The sequence below is a fragment of the Archocentrus centrarchus genome, chromosome 24, assembly GCF_007364275.1.
Source record: "Archocentrus centrarchus isolate MPI-CPG fArcCen1 chromosome 24, fArcCen1, whole genome shotgun sequence".
Taxonomy (NCBI): domain Eukaryota; kingdom Metazoa; phylum Chordata; class Actinopteri; order Cichliformes; family Cichlidae; genus Archocentrus; species Archocentrus centrarchus.
The window spans coordinates 22,887,240-22,910,670 of NC_044369.1; the positions used below are offsets into that span (position 1 = coordinate 22,887,240).

The following is a 23,431-nucleotide window of genomic DNA, read 5'->3' on the forward strand; positions in this document are numbered from 1 at the left end:
GATCACTACCTCCTAAAGGCATCTATTCTTGGAAGTGTGCAGGAGTGTAGTGCAACCCTGTTTCCCTGTTGTGTAAAATGTTTATGAAAACATAATGAAATGATTTGCAAAACCGTATATTTAATCGCATCTGGGATCTTTCAGAAGTTAAGATGTGGAAGACATACTGGCCTTGCCTATTTCTACAAAACAATGAAGGTGTGATGCAGTACACTGGTAAACAGCACAGCGTTTTTGGAACATTTTGCTGACATCAAGGTCCATAAAGGGATGAACTAGTATGGAGATTACGAGCTGAACATGAGTGGGACCTTACAATTGGTCTGCTGGATAAATGGGTAAAAATTCCCACAGACACACTCCAAAAATCTTGTAAGTTTTCCCAGAAGAAAGGAAGGTGTTATAGCTCCAAAGGGGGGATTGATTTAGAAAGGGATGTCATAAAAGCTCCCGTTGGTGTAATGTGTAGGTGGTCCAATACTTTTGTCCATATGATGTTGACATTTGTAGCAAGCTGAAGACTTACAAAGCAAGGGATCCACCAGTAGGCACTAAATCTTCAGCTGCTGCTATAACCCTGAGAAGACACAACAGAGTGCTCTCATATGTAGGACTTTCAAGGAATAGCTTCCAGGGAAATCATTAACCCTGCACATATCTTCACTCATGGTCTTAACATCTTTTTCACCACATTGACAACTGCAAGTCTAAGCAACACTGCAGCACTGGCAGCAACAATTTAGAACAGCTACATAACCATAACAGGTAAACACAATTTCTTTAAAGTCAACAACAAACACAACATTCAAGAGGCACGATGGGAGATTACATCTAGCCATCCCCGCACATGCCACAATGATATTACCATTTCCATTTAAACATGAGTTCGAATAATTTACAATCACTGCATGTCTGATTTTATTTATATTTTCCACCACATCGCTCTGAATTCTTCTGAAATCTTATTACTTGTAATAAACATGAATCCATTATTAGCATGAATAAAAAACTAAATATGGGTGGTCACTATAAAACACATGTGCCATATATACTGTCAGCTGTTTGTGTTGTTTATCTCTGTGACATTTACGCATCTTGGCCGTAACATGTGTTTCCGGCGCAGTAGGTCAAAGGGTACTGGAGTTGAATCTAGCAGGTGATTGGCTGAGCGTCAATGTTATCAAACGCCATTGGATAGAGGAACAGACGCCTTTCATCTACCTGAACAAGATAAACAAACGACAAGGTCAGAAATCTGTTATAATATCTAATAAAATACTTGCTGTGAAACACGCGAGACAGCAAAATGTCTCTAGTATAACGCCATTTTGGTTCAAATCGTCGCTGCAAACGAGTGCAGTACCTAACCTGTATAGCTAGTTAACTTAGCTTAGCAATGACTGAACCAGAGTGCAGTCTTTTCCCCCCACGTTGCTCATTGGACAAGTCACTGGCTTTACTCCACCACAGCGATTTAAACACTACATGCTTTTTTGTAATTTGACGAAGTGTGGTGTATTTGTGTGCTTGTTTAGCTTCTTGAACCACCACAATGCTAAAAACTAGCTACCATGTTTGCGTTTATTTTCATATCCGCTGCACGTTAATATGCCACAAAACGTCAGGTGACCACAACCTGCACAGTCGAGCCTAACTTTATGGTATCATTGGGTCAGGTATTTTTAAACTCTATAGTAATTTTTTGGCCATCACAGGCACACGGGAACCACAACTTCCTTTCACATACATGTGACCCAGGGGTCAAAGTGGGATTTGGCAGGGGGGAATCTTAAGTTCGGGTGTACCACATCACTGCAGGCGACCCAGTTTAGCTTGCATTTACTGTCTAGTATAGACTTTGAGTAACATGGAATTATTATCATTTAATTCGCTTTCAAAAACATTTTAGAATATGAAACATCCAGATAACACCAGCAACACATACACAGTATCTCATTAAAATAACAAAATTAATCAGAACATCATATATAAGCTTTATATTTATAGTTTATCAAATGACACATGGTGAGCAGTATTTACCTTAGAAAAGAGTCTCTCATCTTCCTCTCATGGCCTCTTTCTTACAGCCTTTTCCATCTCAGAGAGTAAAAATTTCATGTTAACATTTTTCCTTCCCTGTTAAATACAGTACAGCCACTGTGTGTGCCAAACTTCACGCAAACAGTTTGTGTGTCATATAAATAGAGCAGTTGGAAATGCTCAATTTTGAAATTACCTGCCACTTCAAAAAAGTTACTCCGATTATGGGCACTCCACTTCTCTAGTGCTAGCTACAGGTTACCTCAAACACAACTTTACATCTGAACCATGAACGCATCACATGGATGAGATGAAAACAGGATGTCTGCAGGCAGGATCATGTGGTGACTTAACTGTCTTTGTGGCAACGCCTGAAAGTACTGCGAGACCGCAGCTCATAAAAACTGAAATTGCTTGACAGTATTTTGTATTTAACTACCAATCAGATTTAATTACTCATTAATTGGAAGGTGCTGGAATGCATTCCAGATCGTTCTGGCCCATTTTAACCCCTGATGTGACCGGCTTTTTTTTTTTTCCCCTCTGCCTCCAGGTTTTTTTCTATGTGTGAGTGATTAAGCCAACAGTAAGCATGCTGACTGCACAGAGGGCATGTGCAGCAATAGCTGCCCGGCACTTGGTTAGAGCTTCAGTGTCCTCATCCTCTTTGATCCATACTTCAGTGCCTTGTCAGGACCATGCTGAGCTGCATCCTGAATGGGCCAATCTGGCTAAGAAACAGCTGAAGGGGAAGAACCCAGAAGATCTGATCTGGCGCACTCCTGAGGGAATTAACATTAAGCCTGTGTACACGAAAGCAGACTCACAAGATGTTGCTGATGAACTGCCAGGAGTGTTTCCTTACACTAGAGGGCCCTATCCCACCATGTACACTTATAGACCTTGGACTATCAGGCAGTATGCTGGCTTCAGCACTGTGGAGGAGAGCAATAAGTTCTATAAAGATAACATAAAGGGTAGGTTTTGTTGTGATCTAAGTTAAAACTTAGTCAGCCATATGATTTTTCCACACATGATAATTAATTTGGCAAAAACTGGGATTTTTTCTGCTGTTCTCACTTCTGCCACACCTGCATTGAAAGTCATTAATATGCTACTCTTGGACCCTCTCATTTCATCTGGTCAGCAGGGTCTTTCTGTGGCCTTTGACCTCCCGACACACCGTGGTTATGACTCAGACAACCCTAGGGTCCACGGAGATGTGGCATGGCTGGAGTGGCTATAGATACAGTTGAGGACATGAAGATGCTCTTTGATGGAATCCCACTGGAGAAGATGTCTGTTTCAATGACTATGAATGGAGCAGTTATCCCTGTGTTGGCAATGTTTATTGTTACGGGAGATGAGCAGGGGGTTCCCAAAGACAAACTAACTGGGACGATTCAGAATGATATTTTGAAGGAATTTATGGTGCGCAATACCTATATTTTCCCCCCAGAACCTTCCATGCACGCCATTGCAGACATCTTTGCATATACCTCTAAGGTACGTACCACAGCAGAAGTTCACTGAAAGCTTTTTTTTTTTTTTTTTAGTGCTGTTGAATACAGTGTAACTGATTCACTGCCATGGTCATGTTCACAGCACATGCCTAAGTTCAACTCCATATCCATCAGTGGCTACCATCTTCAGGAGGCCGGTGCTGATGCCATCTTGGAAGTAGCCTACACCATTGCTAATGGCCTGGAGTACTGCCGCACTGGTCTGAAAGCAGGTTTAACCATCGATGAATTTGCTCCAAGGTACTGGTTTTAATAATAATCGGGTCATTTCATCTCAGATTATTTTTGAAACATTTTTTGCTTGACCATTCCTGATTTGCCTGAAAATTGTATGCTCCAAAGTTTGGACACAAAGTGCTCAAACCTTTGACTGGTGCTGTATATTTTTGAAAAATGATCCATCAACCATTTCAGACCGTTTTTTCACACACCGAAATCTGAGGCGATGTTTAAACATGAATACCTAAAAGATGAAAGCCTGCACATTATGCTGCCCTTCCTTACCATCCTTACCATGGCAGTGGCGCAGTGGGTAGGCGCTGGCCTCCATATTTGAGCACACACTAATAATAAACGACAACTAAAAAACAGAACTAGTGACAATTTCTGAATGGTATATATTTATGTATCACAACATGTAGAATGCTTAACATGAAATTCTTAGTCACAAAAATGAAGAAAATGCTATTTTCTTTCAACTTTCATGCTGGATTGAGCAAATGTGACACGTTGTACCAACAACAAAAAATATCAGTAGATTGCCCGATCCAAATAGAACCAAATTCTGGAGTTTATAACTCAGAAAAAAAAATAAAATTTAATACATGCATGTATTGGATGTGATTAGGCGTGCTTATCATTTCTGCTGCAATTTATTGCAAAAGTAGAAAATTTAAGTTTAAAATTGTCGTATCATCCTGCCAATACTGAAACAGCTGCAGAGGGCCCTTGGATAAGGTTGGTAGGTTAAAAAAAATGTTAAGCTTTGAAAAACTCTTAAATGATTTGAAGTAAGACAGTCTGCTGTGAGGAATTCATCTAATAGTGGCGTAGATTACCAATGAACGCCCGCTCCAGCAAATTAAACCCGAGAGCAGAGCACGACTGCAAACAGAAGTCTTCAAAGAGCAGCTTCATGACAGGGCTCTGCAGGGTGCATATAAAAGGTAACGTTCCCCTGTGGTCTTTGTTCAAGTATAAAAGAGAAAATATTAGCGTGTCCAAATGTGTCCATTAAATATGCTCTATTTTCCAATATTTATCCAAAATCTGAGTGAGGGGATGTTTGCTGAATGCCATTACAACTTTCTCTCATTTTCCCAGTGTGAATTCTTCAAGGACTCTTATTTCTGTGGCAGCCAAACATAGTTTTGAAAGTAGAACAAGATGTTTTAATTGAATTTTTAACACCCTCTCCTTTGGCATTTTCATGTGTCTTTTCAGGCTGTCGTTCTTCTGGGGTATTGGTATGAACTTCTACATGGAAATTGCCAAGCTGAGGGCAGCCAGGAGGTTGTGGGCCACACTCATTAAAGAAAATTTCCAGCCCAAGAATGCCAAGTCTCTCCTCCTGCGCACACACTGTCAGACTTCAGGCTGGTCTCTCACTGAACAAGTAAATGGGAGTCATTTTATTGCATGCTTTACAGTGTGAGGAGATAATTGGCTAAATTTGAGAGCCAGAATTGTTAGATTTAGAAATCTGCAACTAATGACAGAAGTCAAAATGTGAAAATCATTATTGTAAATTTATTAATCTGTGATAAATGTCCATGTCACGGCTCTCAGGATCCGTACAACAACGTGATCCGCACAGTGATTGAAGCCATGGCAGCTGTGTTTGGGGGCACCCAGTCACTGCACACCAACTCTTTCGACGAAGCTCTGGGTTTGCCCACCGTGAAGAGCGCTCGCATCGCCAGGAACACCCAGATCATCGTTCAGGAGGAGTCAGGCATCCCCAAAGTTGCAGATCCTTGGGGGGGCTCACACATGATGGAGGCTCTCACAAACGATGTCTATAACACTGCTTTGAAGGTTTGTCACGGGAGCGAGGGCAGTTGCCAGAGCGGTGAATAAATTATTGATTGATCCTTTGCTCCAATCAATTTTTGACCTGATCACAAAGAGACTCTTTTATAGCCAGTGTTTTTTTTTTTTTGTTTGTTTTTCATAGTTTATTAAAGACATTGAAGAGATGGGAGGGATGGCCAGAGCTGTAGCAGAGGGGATTCCAAAGCTTCGTATTGAGGAATGTGCTGCTCGTAGACAGGCCCGCATTGATTCAGGTATTGCATAAAGATGACGTCTTCATATGGCCTTAAAGCCCCCCCCCTCCCAAACACTAAACCGCATACTGCAGCTGTTACTACAGCACGGCTTTGCAGTAGAAGAATCCGGGTGCTGAACTGACCTTTTAAAGCATCATGAAAATAAAATATTAACAAAGATCCTGTTGAGCAGCTAGAAACAAGACTGGGACAGCAGTCCTCTCCCAAAAGTCCAGCGGCTGCTCTCCTGAGTTCCCACGTGTTCAGACTGTGTTAATGCTACACAGTGGGAAACATGTCCCTCTCCCAACGTTTTAGAGATGTGCTGCTGCCATCAAATTCAAAATGAGCCAATATTTTTCTTGAAACGATACATTTTTCTCAGTTTAAAAGCTAAAATTTCTCACCATGAGTCATAATGATAATATATTTGCTCTGTCCTACTCTCTACCATATTGTACTCCTTTTTGTGTGGGTGTGTGTGCATGTATATTTTAGTGTCTTTCTTGAGTTTTATACTTGTCACCAGTTTTTGAGAGTGTTCTTTTTTTTGTGTGTTGGTTCATGTGCCATTTTCTCCTTTCCAGGATCAGAAGTTATTGTTGGTGTGAACAAGTACCGTCTGGAGAAGGAGGAGACGGTGGAGGTCCTGGCCATAGATAACACGGCTGTACGTCAGAAACAGATTGAGAAACTGAAAAAGGTCAGTGATGCAGTTGACAGCTTGATAGCGGAGTCTCAAAGGTAACACATTTCAAAACAATGTTCATGAAGACCACAGATGCCATTCGATCAGCACAGGAACTTTTGAAACAGTAACAATAACTCAGATTATTTACATAGTTCCAAAAACACAGTAACAGTCATCTCAAAACACTGTATATTATACAGCTTACAGCATTATTTTTGAAAAGCTTCACATTTTGAAACGTGAAAAAAAATGAAAACTGCAGTAAATTCAGACCCACAGGAGAAAAGGCAAAACCCTTTTTTTTTTTTTTCAACTCTGGGTGACATACTAACTGATATTCTATTGACTATTACATTATTATATATATTAATATTGATTCATATACAGTGCATTTATTATTCTGAATAACAGCATGATGGATAAAAGCTTTTAAACGTCTCTTTTGTGTCACATCGCCTCCTCTTTTAGGTGAGGGAGAGTCGTGATCCTGAGAAAGCGAAGTCGTGTCTGGCAGCCATCGAGGAGTGTGCCCGAACCAGGGAGGGCAACCTTTTAGCCCTGGCTGTGGAGGCAGCACGAGCCAGGTCAAAACTGACAGATGATTTAAAAACTCATCATGCCACGAAAAAAACACTGAATTAGATGTGAAATGTCATCTCTGCACCACCACACCTGCAGCTTATTTGTGTGGAGCTTTATTGTTGCAGCTTCCAGGATACCCAAGTCTGATTTGGGTATTCTAATAATCAGCTCCAGGTTATTTAATTGTGATTAGTTAAGCTGATATCGGGTTGACAAGCCAGTCACGTGTGAAATTAAATGTTGTTATCACATTATCCACCTTACTCTCTGGGCTCATGTGAGGCCAGCACACTGAGCGTAATGAACTGTGTAACACTTGGGTGCAATGTTATGTGAAGAATACACATGCTAATTGCAGCTTATTTGCTTGGAGGCCGTGGCATAGCCTGACCGGGAATACTTATAACAGCTTCATATCACAAATGTCGTACCACTTAAACACTGCTTAACTGTTTAAAGTCCTTTTTGATATAATTTTCTTTATTTGATATAAACACAAATGTCTCAGTAATTTACATTTCAGCAGTTAACTTAGATTTGGCAGTGAAATTCCCTTTTCTGCTGCTGTTTTATTACCCTCTGTGTATTGTGTGAAATCACACTACAATGATTATTGCTACCGCAATTCATAACAACATAAGGCAATAAAATTTGTAATCCTATTATTAAAAAAACAAGCAAATTGCCAATTAGTGTATTGAGTGTGGATATCTTAAAATAGAACACAGTGAGCCCATTGTTTAATAGCAGAATATGAATGTGCAATCTGCTCCTTTATAGATGCTCTGTTGGTGAAATAACTGATGCCATGAAGAAGGTGTTTGGTGAACACAAGGCCAGCACCAGGATGGTGAGCGGGGCTTATCGCACCGAGTTCGGAGAGCATGAAGATCACCCTGGCCAACAACAGGTAGAAATAATAGTAGTTGACACCATAACTGTCATAATTTATATGCTGAATTCTTGGTTGGTTGATTCACATCAGATTTTTTTCCTCCAACAGAGTTACAGAGTTTAAGAGGCACGAGGGGAGGAACCCTCGATTGCTGGTGGCAAAGATGGGGCAGGATGGTCATGACAGAGGTGCCAAAGTTATTGCCACGGGTTTGCAGACCTGGGCTTCGATGTAGACATTGGACCGCTGTTTCAGGTCAGTGCCACACAAAGGAATTAGTACACTTCTGCTGCCTGTAACAACCTCAGTCAGTTTAAAGTGAACAGACTTATGCTAGTTCTTGCTAAATACTTATAAATAAAAAACAAAACAAGAGATAATGATTTATGTTGAAGCTAGGGAATGGGTACAGTGCTGTGAAAAAATAACTGCCCCCCCGAGATAACCTGAGTGAGTGCAGTTTTTCAATGATAATTTCATTCATGACGGGAAAAAGTTTTCCAAACCTACCTGGTCCTCTGTGGAAAAAGTAATTGTGCCCTAAACCTAATAACTGGCTGTTTCAGCAAGAACTGCAATCAAGTGTTTATAACTGTCAATGAGGCTTTCCCATCACTGCAGAGGAATTCTTTGCAGAATTGTTTATTTCTGCCACGTTGGAGGGTTTTCACGCATGAACAGCCTGTTTAAGGTCGTGCCAAAACACTCGATCGGATTTAAGTCCAGACTTTGACTCGGCCACTCCAGAACCTTCAGACCCGTGGTCGTTTTGAACCATTCAGACGTGGACTTGCTGGTGTGTTTCCGGTCATTGTCCTGCTGCATAACCCAAGTGTGCTTGAGCTTCAGGTCATGAACTGATGGCTGGACTTTCTCCTTCAGGATTTTCTGGTAGAGTGCAGAATTCATGGTTCCATCAAAGCAGCCCCAGACAATCACACCACCACCACCATGTTTGATTGTTGGTATGATTTTTTTATGAAATGCTGTGTTAGTTTTATGCCAGATGTAACGGGACTCAAACCTTCCAGAAAGTTCAGCTTCTGATGGGTTTTTTTGGCAAATATGAGACGAGCCTTTGTGCTCTCTTTGGTCAGCAGTGGTTTTCTTCTGGAACTCTCCCATGGATGTCATTTTTACCCAGTCTCTTTCTTATTGTTCAGTCATGAACTCTGACCTTCACTGAGTCAAGTGAGGTCTGCAGTTCTTTAGATGTTGTTCTGGGTTCTTTTGTGACCTCCTGGATGAGTCGTCGATTTGCTCTTGGAGTAATTTTGGTGGGCTGGACACTCCTGGGAAGGCTCACCATTGTTCCAAGTTTTCTCCATTTGTGGATAACGGCTCTCACCGTGGTTCTCTGGAGTCCCAAATCCTTAGAAACAGCTTTGTAACCCTTTCCAGTCTAATAGACGTCAGTGACTTCATTTCTCAGCTCTTTCTTGAGATCGTGGCATAATGTGTTGGTTTTTGAAATTGTTTAATTCAATTCAGTTTAATTTCTATAGCACCAAATCACAAAAACAGTTACCTGAAGGTGCTTTATATTGTAAGATAAAAACCCTACAATAATAGAGTTAGCCTGCTTCACTTTTTTTTTTCCAGCTTTCCCAAACAAGTGCTTAGTTAATTTATAATTTGTGACAACTCAAAGTATGTGCTACAGTGGGGCAAAAAGTATTTAGTCAGCCACTGATTGTGCAAGTTCTCCTACATTCCCATCATAGGTACACTTCAACTATGAGAGGCAAAATGAGGAAAAAAAAAAATCCAGGAAATCACACTGTAGGATTTTTAAAGAATTTATTTGTAAATCATGGTGGAAAATAAGTTTTTGGTCAATAACAAAAGTTCAACTCAGTACTTTGTAACATAACCTTTGTTGTCAATGACAGAGGTCAAACGTTTCCTGTAAGTCTTCACCAGGTTTGCACACACTGTAGCTGCTATTTTGGCCCATTCCTCCGTGCAGATCTCCTCTAGAGCAGTGAGGTTTTGGGGCTGTCCCTGGGCAACACGGACTTTCAGCTCCCGCCACAAATTTTCTATGGGGTTGAGGTCTGGAGACTGGCTAGGCCACTCCAGGATCTTGAAATGTTTTTAATGGAGCCACTCCTTCGTTGCCCGAGTGGTTTGTTTGGGATCATTGTCATGCTGGAAGACCCAGCCACGTCCCATCTTCAGTGCTCTCACTGATGGAAGGAGGTTTTGGCTTAAAATCTCACGATACATGGCCCGGTTCATTCTTTCCTTAACACACATCAGTCGTCCTGTCCCCTTTGCAGAAAAACAGCCCCCAAAGCATGATGTTTCCACCCCCATGCTTCACAGTAGGTATGGTGTTCTTGGGATGCAACTCATCATTCTTCTTCCTCCAAACACGACGAGTTGAGTTTTTACCAAAAAGTTCTATTTTGGTTTCATCTGACCACATGATATTCTCCCAATCCTCTTCTGGATCATCCATATGCTCTCTGGCAAACTTCAGACAGGCCTGAACATGTACTGGCTTAAGCAGGGGGACATGCCTGGCACTGCAGGATTTGAGTCCCTTTCGGCGTAGTGCGTTACTGATGGTAGCCTTTGTTACTTTGGTCCCAGCTCTCTGCAGGTCATTCATCAGGTCCCTGCGCGTGGGGCCCCAGATTGAGGGAGATTATCAATGGTCTTGTATGTCTTCCATTTCCTTACAATTGCTCCCACAGCTGATTTATTCACACCGACCTGCTTGCCTATTGTAGATTTACTCTTCCCAGGCTGGTGCAGGTCCACAATTTTCTTCCTGGTGTCCTTCGACAGCTCTTTGGTCTTGGCCACGGTTAAGTTTTGGGTCTGACTGTTTGAGGCTGTGGACAGGTGTCTGTTTACAGATGATGAGGCCAAACAGGTGCCGTTAATACAGGTAACGAGTGGAGGACAGAAGAGCTTCTTAAAGAAGTTGTTACAGGTCTGTGAGAGCCAGATATCTTGCTTGTTTGTTATTGACCAAAAACTTAGTTTCCACCACGATTTACAATAAATTCTTTAAAAATACAGTGTGATTTCCTGGATTTTTTTTTTTCTCATTTTGCCTCTCATAGTTGAAGTGTACCTATGATGGGAATTACAGACCTCTCTCATCTTCTATGTAGGAGAACTTGCACAATCAGTGGCTGACTAAATACTTTTTTGCCCCACTGTATATGAACTGTCCAAAACCATTTAAATACTTCTTTTGTGTTAAAAAGTAATAAAAAAAAAAAAAAACGATGCTCACACCTCAGATTTCTCTCTGTAATCTGAAAAGGTTTTGCTCTCTGTGTGATTCTTGGTAGTGTGAGGAACTGCAAGCGCTGCTGAGCTACATTAGCAAAGAGCAGCAGACTGACCGCATACTGCTTTACCTTTAGGTGGATTTCAGTTGCATATATATGCTGAAAGTGTGCTGTTGGCAGTTGTCATGACTGTTTAAGTCAGTGACATGCTGCTGAAATCATAGAGACCCAGTCTCTGGTTTGTTATACAGTTTGAGTTCAAAAGTTCAAACAAACCTACAGGTGCTGTTTTTAAGATCCGTCAGATTATCTCATGGTCTGTGTGCATTTTGAAGGGGTGAGCCCCACAGCAAATTATGTCACACTTTGTTGGCATGATTTCTCACCATTGGTCACAGGGCTTGGTGTTAAGCTCAGCTGCTGGTGGAAATAAATAAATAATGAATTGCATAATGAAAAAAAATAAAAACAAAGATCCAGGGAACCCAGTGAAGAAAAAACATTAAAAAATGTTTGGAGTGGTTTAAACGATCATTTTGCAACCAAAAGTTCCCTGTTTGATGCTGGGAGGGGATACAGATCCTTCTGGGGTTGCATCAGGATGGGTTTCTAGCATTAAAAAAAAAAAATCAAACGAGTGCAGCTACCTGCTGTGGTGACCCCCAGTAAATAAAGGAAGCAACTGAAAGTAGCTCCTTTAAATCTAGAAAACGTTGGCACAACAGCAGCAGCAAAAGAAATGTATAATGGAAGGTTAATTAGCAACACATTTGTTTGTAAAAGGAGCATTTCAGAGAGGCCGAGTCTTCTAGAAGCAAAGATGGGAGGAGGTTCTTTACCACTCTGTGAAAGGCAGCGTAGCAAACCTTTCTAAATGGAAAATTTCTTTCCCCAACAGACCCCCCGTGAGGTGGCCCAGCAGGCGGTCGACGCAGACGTTCACTGCGTCGGGGTCAGCACACTGGCCGCAGGACACAAGACCCTGGTGCCAGAGCTCATCAAGGAACTACGGAAGCTCAACAGGCCAGATATCCTTGTCATCTGTGGAGGTGTCATCCCACCCCAGGTAAACACTCAAAGTCCATGCATGTAGCAGCATACTGTATGAAACAGAACCAGAGAATTTATTTCCTAATGACAATTTTTAGAGCCTGAAATCTGAGTCTAGGATTGTAGCTTTGAAATCAAATGGATAGGTGAAAAATGCAAGCTACAAATGCTCAGGCTTCTTTCTTACCATCCTTTTTCCCCTGGGGACAGGGATCCTTGAAGCTGTGGTAATTAATTTATAACACCCCTTTTTCCAGTTAATAAAATTTAAATTACTCTTGAGAGCTATTGTTCCCCCAAACCTGGCGGTTCTTTTTCAAGAGTGCGTTCCCTTTTTTAAGGATTAAACAAGTGCAGCCTCCCAGGCTGAATGCCGTGAATCTAAGCGTGTTCCTGTTTGAATACAGGACTACGAGTTCTTGTACGAGAGCGGCGTACTCGCCATCTTCGGCCCGGAAACCAGGATCCCACAGGGCAGTGGAGGTTATCGACAACATTGAAAAGAGCCTGGAAAAGAATCGCAAAGCCATGTGAAAGCAACAAGAAAGCGCACTGTACAGAATCTGTCTGGTAGCATGAATGTTACTTTTGGTTTATTATGTGTACATTAACAACACTCAAAATGAACAAATAATGCCCACAAACCTCTTCATTGGATTTGTAGGGAATTTGTATGATTTATCCATACAGCCCACACCTTATTGTGTGTGTATTTACTGTACTGTAAGCTGGATTGGTTACATCTCCTGGAAATTCCAGAAATGAGCTAAAGGAAAGCACTTATTATACACTAATCACTATATCACTATACTAATCACATTATCATGTCATTTTTTTTGTTTTCTTTTAACTGTACAAATAAAACACAGGACACACAAACCTGCTTTTTCATTGTGAAACGTGTAATTTAATTACTTAGCAGGACGTGATTAGTGCCAGTGTAGTTGAGATGGACAGATGGAAATTGTAATCTAAACAATCCTCTTATGAAAAATTATCCCTGCCTCTTATTTTCATCTCAAAGTGGGCCTTCTGATGTTCTGATATCTCGCCTTTTTGCATCAAGCGTATTTGTTCCAGGGATAAAAAGCACGTAACAGCAGTCAGAGTTTATGAAACTGTTAGAAAAAGGTATTTTTCTAATTGTGACTCTGTATTAGGTTTAATGTTCTTTGGTCAGAATAAATACTGTGAACTCTGGAAACATCTGAGTGTGCTGTAGCCTGACTTCATTACTTCTGTCGCCAGTCACCAGATCTCAGTCCAGCAGAGCTCCTTTGGGATGTGGTGGAACAGGAGATTCTCATCATGGATGTGCAGCTGAAAAATCTGCAGCAACTGTGTGACGCTAGTTGCAAAATCTCTGAGGATGTTTTCAACACCTTGTTGAATGTGTGCCACAAAGAATTAGGGCATTTCTGAAGGTTCAGTGGGTGTGCTTCATACATGCACTGTGTACTGTGTTGGGAAGCATGGGGCTTGTGTAGGAGCAGAATATGTATTTACTGGGTATCACGCATCACAGGGTAATTGGTGGGCCTGACTATATATGGTAAGGGTTTTTTTTGGTTTGGTCAGGTGTTCCACCCGGAAGGGAAAAACAGTTTTTGACCGCTGAAGATGCAAGGACCTTGGAGAATTATGGGTGTTGATATTTCAAGTGTTTCTAGAAATATGTGCAAGTATAATGGACACTGATGATTGTGGATAAAAATAAATGGACGAAGTGTTCAACTGGCAAGTATGACTCAGACTTTGATTCATCAGGCACCGTGATCAGCGCGTCAATTAGGTTAGCCCGTGTGTAGCGCCTCAGTGGCTTAAAGCATTGGCTTAGCCTCTACAATCTAAGTCAAAAACTGTTCTACAAGTTCAGCGAACAAGTGGATTATTGGAGTTGGATACGAGTTTCGTGTTTGATGGATTCAGCGACAGCGTGGGTGCGGAAAGGAGGCTGTGTGTTTGGGAGCGGCACATCAGCTGATCGGCCTCAGCTGCCGGAGGCGCCGTCGGAGAGGATTGTTGCTGTTGGAGCAGCTGTCGGAGTGGATCAGCAGCGATGGCGACAAAGCGGACCATCTCTTCGCTGGATTTGAACAACGTTGACCTCAACTGGTATGTGTAGCGCTACCATCGGTATTAATGGCCATTTAAAAATAAACGTGTGCACACGTAATAGCGTAATTCCAATGCATTGGTTGCTGAAGTGGACGAACAGTTAACTTTGTACTGACTGATTTGCTATGTCGACTGTCGAACTTGTAAATATGGAAGATTGTGCAGCAAAGGCGGACAGTCCGTCTGGTGCTGGTGCGCCAGCTGCCGCTGGCATCTCGGACTCTGTGGCCAGCTGTAGTGGCACACAAACGGGCAAGCGGGTGGTCAAACTTTCTGCTAAAGCAGTTGCTGATAGGTTAGACAGATTGCAAGCTGGTAGGAAGGCAAAGCTAAATAAAGCTAGTAATTTAAGGAAAACAGTACAAGGTTTAATGCAAAGCGGGATGTTTTTAGAGGTACAAAGGTCTCTTGATGGTTTAATTGATTTATGTGATGAAACAAGGTGTATGCATGATTCAATGATGATTTTATTGCCGCATGAAGAAAAAGAAAAACATGAAACATGGTTTAAAGCAAAAATGATGTTCAATGATGAATTTATTGAAAATGCGAAAGAGTGGGTCAAATCTAAACAAATTCCTGTGTTTGAAACCGAAGGTGCTGGTAATTTGAATCTTGATGATTATGGTGATCAAGGTGGGGTTGAAGATATCAATCCTAATGACAGTGTTTCCAATATCGGTAAACATTCCAACAAAAGTGTCACCAGTAATAGGTCAAGCACAGTTTCCTCTGCACAAATTAAAGCCGCAGCAGAAAGAGCTGCACTTGTTGCTCGAATGTCAGCTCTAAAGGAACGCCATGCATTGGAGGAACAGGAACATCTGATAAAGAGGAAAAAGGAGCAGCTCATTTTGGAAACTGAGCTAGCAGCATCTACTGCTAAGTTGGCAGTTTTTCAGGCTTCGGATGAACAATGTTTCTCTCTAGCGTCTACACATGGCATGAGCTTTTATTTTGAAAGGGAAAAGAAGAAACTGGCATCAAGCAACACTCTTGATCCCATGGCAAAGGAATACAAGCCAGTAGCTTGCAAAGTACCACAGCAAAAGGACATGCCACTAACACAAACCAAATTGCAACCAGTGGATGTGCGGCCAAAGCAACCTGTAAGGAAAATTTCAGTGACAAAGCAGCATTCTGACACACAGGATCAAAGGCATTGGGAAATGGCACAGGGTTCACAGCCTGCTGCAACAACTGCTTGGATAAATCAAAGTAATAGACAACAGAAAAATCAGCAAAGAACTGATCAGGCTCTACCTGAAGACATTGCCATCATTATGCATAAGCAAAATGAAATAACTGCTGCCCTTGTGCACCAACAGCGTTTATTGTCTCTGCCAGCACGCGACATTCCTGTGTTTGAAGGGGATCCATTCCAATATAAAGCTTTTATTAAGGCATTTGAACAAGGAGTGGAGGATAAAGCTAGTAAAGCTGACTGTTTGTACTATTTGGAACAGTTCACAAGAGGACAGCCCAAAGAGTTGGTGCGCAGCTGCCAGCATATGGCTCCTGAACGTGGCTACATTGTGGCAAAAGATCTTCTTCAAGAGCATTTTGGGAATGAATACAAGTTATCTACTGCATATATAGACAAAGCTCTAGCCTGGCCGTCAGTTAAGTCTGAGGATGTTAAAGCTCTGCAAGCTTATGCTTTATTCTTGCGTGGATGTTGTAATGCAATGGAGGAGCTTCATTATATGCAGGAGTTGGATATGCCAGGCAATATGAAAATGGTGATTTCCAAGCTACCATATAAACTCCGAGAACGATGGAGAGCTGTTGCTCATGACATTATGGAAACCTATAACCAGAGAGCTCATTTCACTGATGTGGTTGTATTTTTGGAAAAGCATGTGAGGATTCTATCTGACCCAATTTTTGGGGATATTGAGGCACATGTACCACAAAACATAGCTGGTTCAAGACCTTCTAGCAAGTTTAAATTACAAACAAGGACCAGAGGTACAGAACGTAGTTTTGCTACTACAGTAACATCGATAGATTCCTCTGAAGATAAATCTATGACAAGTAGTCTACAGAAACAGAGTCTGCATTGTTATTGTTGTTCATGTGCTCACCTTTTGGAGAAATGCCAGCTGTTTAAAGGTAAGAAACACAGAGAGAAGATTCGTTTCTTAAAAGAGAAAGGAATCTGTTTTGGATGTTTATGCACTGGACACATAAGCAGGGAGTGTAATAAACGGTTGATCTGTGAAGTGTGTAATCAACAACATCCCACTGTGCTTCATATTCCAAGGACAAATGTTGAATCAGAACAAACAAATAAGCCAACTGGAGTTAAACCATCAACTCTTCCTCAGGCATGTGGGCATATAGGGGCCGGAAGGAATCGTGGTGCTCTCTCCATTATTCCGGTACAGGTCAAGTCCACCAAGGGAAGTGAGGTCATGCAGACGTATGCATTTCTGGACCCTGGTAGCACGGCTACATTCTGTTCAGAACATCTCATGCAGAGATTGAATATTTCAGGAAAAAGGACTCAGTTTCTTTTAAAAACAATGGGGCAGGAAAAGATTGTTCCAGCATACTCCTTGTTTGGGATTGAGGTGTCAGGGCTGGATGGAAACAATTTTTATCCGTTGCCAGAAGTTCTCACACAGAAACAGATGCCAGTCACTTCAGATGATATTGTCTCTACCGCAGATATGGAAAGGTGGCCTTATTTGTCAAAGGTTCATATCCCTACCATAAATGCCAATGTTGACTTGTTGATTGGAATCAATGCTCCTAGGATATTGGAACCTTGGGAAGTCGTCAACAGCTCTGGAGATGGCCCATACGCTATAAGAACAGTGTTGGGCTGGGTCATCAATGGCCCTTTGAATGGAAACAATGGCACTTGTGATGTGGACCATTCTTCTGTTGTGGTAAATAAAATATCTGTGTCTAAACTGGAATCTATGTTGAACAGTCAGTATAACCATGACTTTAATGAAAGGACCTCAGAGGAGAGGGAAATATCGAGAGAGGACATCAGATTTTTGGAAGTCATGGAGTCTTCTGCAACTCTACAGGATAACAGGTATTGCCTGAAGTTGCCCTTTAAAAGACCAGATGTTATCTTGCCAAACAGCTTTACAGTGGCCAAGCAAAGGATACTTGGATTAAGGAGGAAATTTATAAGTGACTCACAATTTCATAAGGAATATTCAAGTTGTCTCAAAGAGGTCGTGGATAAAGGTTATGCTGAGCAAGTGCCTGAGCAGCAGTTGCAAGGTAGAAGCGGAAAGGTATGGTACATTCCTCACCATGGTGTCCATCATCCCAGAAAGGGTGCATTACGAGTGGTGTTTGATTGTGGTGCCACATATCAAGGAACATCATTGAACGGTGAATTATTGCAAGGGCCAAATCTCACCAGTTCCCTGCTTGGAGTGCTCACTCGATTCAGACAGGAGCCTGTTGCATTTATGGGTGATATACAGGCTATGTTCCACCAAGTGAAGGTTGCAGAAGTAGACAGAGACTTCCTGCGCTTTCTGTGGTGGCCAGAAGGAGACTTCCACCAAGAGCTCAAAGACTATAGAATGACTGTTCACTTGTTTGGAGCAGTTTCGTCTCCTAGTTGTGCTAGCTTTGCGCTCAGGAAAACTGCTGATGACAACAGAGGTGAATTTTCTCATGAGACTGTTCACGCTGTCAAACGAAACTTTTATGTTGATGACTGTTTGATGAGCTTGGGATCAGACAAAGAGGCTATCCAGATGATAAGGGAACTCATTGTTCTTTGTAAAAGAGGTGGATTCTTTTTGGAAAAATGGATAAGTAACAGTCGATCAGTGTTGCAGTCAATCGCAGAGGATCAATGGGCAAAGGATTTAAAGGAGCTGAATCTGGATCGAGATAATCTTCCAGTTGAGAGGGCGTTAGGTCTGCTTTGGTGTGTCGAGTCAGACTCTTTCAGATTCAAGATGGAGGTGAAACAGCAGTCTCTAACCAGACGTGGAATGTTGTCCACAACTAGTTCCGTGTATGATCCTTTGGGTTTTCTGTCACCAGTTACTTTGCCTGCCAAGATGATGCAACAAGAGCTGTGCAGGAGGGCTGTGGATGGGATGATGCCTTGCCAGCGGATATCCTGAAACAGTGGGAAAGGTGGTTGGAAGAAATCAAGTTATTAGCATTTTTTAAGGTGGAAAGATGCATAAAGCCTAAGGGTTTTGGTGGCCTCAAACACAGCCAATTACATCATTTTGCCGACGCCAGTAAGGATGGCTATGGGGCTGTAACTTACATCAGACTGAGGGACTGCAAAGACCATGTTCATGTTGCTTTCCTTTTAGGAAAAGCCAGGGTCACACCACTAAAATCTGTAACGATTCCACGATTAGAACTAACAGCTGCAGTCCTGGCAGCCAGAGTGGACGTGATGCTTAGAGCAGAGCTTGAAATGCAGCTGGATGAATCTGTGTTTTGGACAGACAGTACAGCGGTTTTGAAATATATTAATAATGAGGACAAGCGTTTTTACACATTTGTGGCAAATAGAATCTCCACTATAAGAGAGATTTCAAACCCTTCCCAATGGAAGCACATTGGCTCTAAAGACAACCCAGCTGATGCTGCATCCAGGGGGATGAAAGTACCTGACTTTCTTAAGAACCACAGTTGGGTCAAGGGCCCCAGTTTTCTTTGGAGGGCTGAGGAAGAGTGGCCGGAAGATTTTGTTGGTAAGGTGGACTCTGATGATCCAGAGATCAGACAGGAGGCCTGGGTTAATTCCACTGCTATCGATTCCCTCAATGCCACTGACCAACTCATGACTTACTTCTCAGATTGGAGGAAACTCAAGGTGTCAGTAGCTTGGTTTCTCAGGCTTAAAGGACTTTTGTTACAGCTCAGTCGTCAAAGAAGGGGTTTGAAAGATTCTCATCCACAAGCTGGGCAAAGGGTAGTACAAAAGGCCACAGTAACATCAAAGGTTAAAACCCTAACACTCAAAGATTTGTTGGAAGCTGAGTTGGTCATCATATGCTATTGTCAGCAGCAAAGATTTGGGGATGAAATTTCTTCTCTATCTAATAAGGGAACGGTAAGCAGGCAAAGTTCCATCTACAGGCTGGATCCAATTTTGGAAGATGGGATGTTAAGAGTTGGTGGGAGATTAAGCAAAGGAGCGATGCCACTGGAGGAAAAACACCCTCTCATCCTATCTAAGGATCAGCATATCTCTAGGCTTATCCTCAAGCATATCCATCAGTCACTAGGACACAGTGGAAGAAACCATACTCTGTCAGCTCTCAGGAAGAGGTATTGGATTACCAATGCAAATGCAGCTGTGAGGAAAGTCATATCTGAATGCAGCTTTTGCAGACGCTATAATGGGAGAGCAATGGAGCAAAAAATGGCAGATCTTCCAAAGGAGAGAATCATTCCAGACTTGCCTCCGTTTACAAACGTTGGAGTGGATTATTTTGGACCTATAGAAGTCAAGAAAGGCAGAACAACTAGCAAACGGTATGGAGTGATATTTACCTGTATGGCATGTAGAGCAGTTCATTTGGAGGTGGCGAATTCACTTGGGACAGATGCTTGCATCAATGCTATACGTCGATTTATTAGCAGGAGAGGTCAAGTTATTCATATCAGGTCAGACAATGGAACCAATTTTGTTGGAGCTGAAAGAGAACTGAGAGAAGCTCTTGCTTCGTTGAATCATGAGCAGATTCAAGGAGCTCTCATCTCAAATGGAGTGGAATGGAGTTTCAATCCGCCAGCGGGATCCCATCATGGTGGAGTTTGGGAACGTATGATACGCCTGGTAAAGCGCATCCTTAATTCAGTTTTGCATCAGCAAATGCTAGATGACGATGGACTCCATACTGTTATGTGTGAAGTAGAAGCCATTTTGAATGACCGTCCAATCACCAAGCTGTCTGACGATCCAAATGACTTGGAGCCTCTCACACCAAACCATCTTCTGCTGTTAAAGGGAAAACCTGCCTTACCACCTGGGCTTTTTGAACCCTCCGACATGTATGTGAAACGTCGCTGGAGACAAGTTCAGTATATGTCAGATCTATTCTGGAAACGGTGGGTCAAGGAATACTTACCATTGTTACAAGAGAGACAGAAGTGGAATCAAAAGAAACGGAGTTTGATAGTTGGAGATGTTGTCGTCATCATGGATTCTTCAGCCCCACGTGGTTCCTGGCCTCTTGCTAAAGTGCTGGAGGTTTTTCCTGACAAAAAGGGTTTGGTGCGTTCTGTTAGGTTGCAGACTAAGAGCAATATTGTTGAGAGACCTATTTCTAAACTTTGTTTGATACATGAGGTGTAAACTGATTTGCTTGCCTTTGGGTGTTTGAAATTTTCGCATTGGGCTCCTTTTGTTATTATTGAATTGTTATGTCAGTCGGCCATAACAATTAGGGGCCGGTGTGTAGGAGCAGAATATGTATTTACTGGGTATCACGCATCACAGGGTAATTGGTGGGCCTGACTATATATGGTAAGGGTTTTTTTTGGTTTGGTCAGGTGTTCCACCCGGAAGGGAAAAACAGTTTTTGACCGCTGAAGATGCAAGGACCTTGGAGAATTATGGGTGTTGATATTTCAAGTGTTTCTAGAAATATGTGCAAGTATAATGGACACTGATGATTGTGGATCAAAATAAATGGACGAAGTGTTCAACTGGCAAGTATGACTCAGACTTTGATTCATCAGGCACCGTGATCAGCGCGTCAATTAGGTTAGCCCGTGTGTAGCGCCTCAGTGGCTTAAAGCATTGGCTTAGCCTCTACAGCTTGTATAGAGCTTATATTTCCTTCCTGTGGAAGTTGGGTGACTCCACTCCACCTTGTCGGTCAGGTAGCCACTTGCATGATTTTCTAAACAGTTACATGATGAAAGTTGCCCACACAGCCTAGCAGCACAAATTTGGAAACCATAGTTATCCAACTCTGCTCGCAAGAAGACCTTGAATTTACTCCACCTGTATCTGAAATGCATACTAACAGGATAGAAATGTATGAATATGGAATGTATGCAAATTTACACCCTTCTGTCTTTAATGGATTTATACACCAGCTGGCTTTGCCGCCCTTTATGCCCCGATTTTAAAATGAGATTAAGAAAACACGGACTTAAATGTCAGACTCGAAGAAACTCCTCCTCACCATTAAAAGCAGACATGGCAGGCTGCTGCTCCTTTATTATGCGTGCTGGGGATCAGGTGTGTAGTTGTGCAACACTGTAGCACAGTGACTTCATCTTCCAAGACTTTGCTGTATTCATTAAGTGTTTATTTTCAAACACGAACAATATACTCAGATCAGAACTCTACATTCAGAAATCTTTAAAAAACAAATCAGGGCTGCCAACAGTAGTTACAAGTTGCAAGAAATAAACAAATCTACATGCCACACAACAAAATTAAAATACCAGTCCAGTAACAAAGGCAAAGGGGTTTAACATTAGCAGAAGATTCAGTTACTGTCACCCTTGAACCTTTCAAAGCAGAAGCCTCGGCGCAAATGAGGCCCTGCAGCATCACACCTTGTATTCGAGAAGTGTTTTTAAAAAACCTCACATATCACATTCTGACTCCACATTTAAAACAAGGTTGTAGACTTTGACTAAAAGCAACCAGTGTTGAAGATACGAGTTTCACTGAAAGCTAATGGAGGCAAAGCTGCTTGTGCTCTATTTCGTTACACTGAATTCATGCATACAAATGCAAAAACCAAGAATTTGGTCTTTCAGATGTGACTGGATCAGATAACAGGAGATCCCAACAGAATGCCAGCACACTGTTCCCCTGTCCAGCGTTAATTAGGCAAAATTAAATATAAAGAATATGTATAAATGAGGTGGAAGTAACTCATTCAGAAGGATATTTTCTTTGGTTTGTTTATTACTGTAATCCATCTTGTGACTTTGCATTGTTAGTTGTGTATATTTTGGTTTAAATAGTCTATCTGGATTGTAATCATAATCCAGTGCATTAAGATGAGGGGATGGTGTGATTTTTCAAAGAAATTCAGGGTTGTCACTGTCATAATAAAAACTAGATAAATTCCAAAGAAAGGCATCTATCCCAGCTGACACTAGGGGAGAGGCGTTAGACACACTGGACGGACAGAGATACCGATCCACGCTCACACCCACGGGTGATTTTAGAATCACAGATTAAGCTGCAGTGGCCTGACTAAAATACAACAAAACAAATACAAAACAATACAATACAATACAACACAATACCCACTTAACATCCAACACATACAGTAAATATGTTGTTCCTCAAATAAAATGTTAGTCAAAATACGATTTTTTTTTCTGGAAAATACAGATTTAGTATCTCAAAAATAATCATGAACTTATAAAGTGGACCTGTTCTGCTCATTTTCATGTTTTTATTCTTGGACTCTAAATTAGTGTTTAGCATTTACATCTGTAACTTGTACCTATGTTAAATGACCCCAGGTTGTACTCCCCTCCTCCAAGAAATAACCCACTGCCACTGGTAAAAATCACACCCTGTGGGAAACCCTGCAGTAAAATTTGGTGACAGCATTAAAAAAGAGTGGCCCTCAGTTTTGATTGTTCAAAACCTGCATCACTGCACCATGCACATTTGGATATAGAGTGCACATCTTGCTGTGTAATTGTGTATTCGAAGGAAATAACTAAAACCTGTTTTACTGTAACAAGTTCTTCAAGAACACCGGTTTACTCAGCAGCGAGTACGACTCTGTTTCTGGGGTTTCAACCAATGTAAACACAAATTTGACTCTTTTATAGCTTTTGTGTGCACATTCACAGCATTTATACGTTGTGCAAACACATCCTCCCATATGTCCCGGCCGGTCACAAAAAGGCCAAGTTTCCCTACTGTGGTATAATATCACACACCAGTTAGAAAAAAGCATCTGCTTTCTGTCCTGACAACACAAAACATTTATTCACAGTTTTCAGCTCAGTCTTTCTTCTGAAAGACCCCCCCCCCCCCCCCCCCCCCCCCCAACAACCATCCTAGTCTT

At 41.8% G+C, this 23,431-nt stretch overlaps 1 protein-coding gene across 1 annotated transcript; it reads left to right on the forward strand.

The window, feature by feature from the left end:
* The first annotated feature begins 1,164 nt into the window (after positions 1-1,164).
* On the forward strand, positions 1,165-12,836 carry mmut (methylmalonyl CoA mutase). Its single transcript, XM_030721598.1, is given in 17 exon segments — positions 1,165-1,246; positions 2,594-3,017; positions 3,180-3,260; positions 3,263-3,546; positions 3,646-3,803; positions 5,007-5,178; positions 5,352-5,600; positions 5,740-5,851; positions 6,421-6,536; positions 6,993-7,108; positions 7,887-7,994; positions 7,996-8,016; positions 8,110-8,204; positions 8,207-8,256; positions 12,151-12,318; positions 12,710-12,774; positions 12,776-12,836. Coding segments are annotated over 16 exon segments (2,241 nt in total). The 5' UTR covers positions 1,165-1,246; positions 2,594-2,632.
* Positions 12,837-23,431: the final 10,595 nt, after the last annotated feature.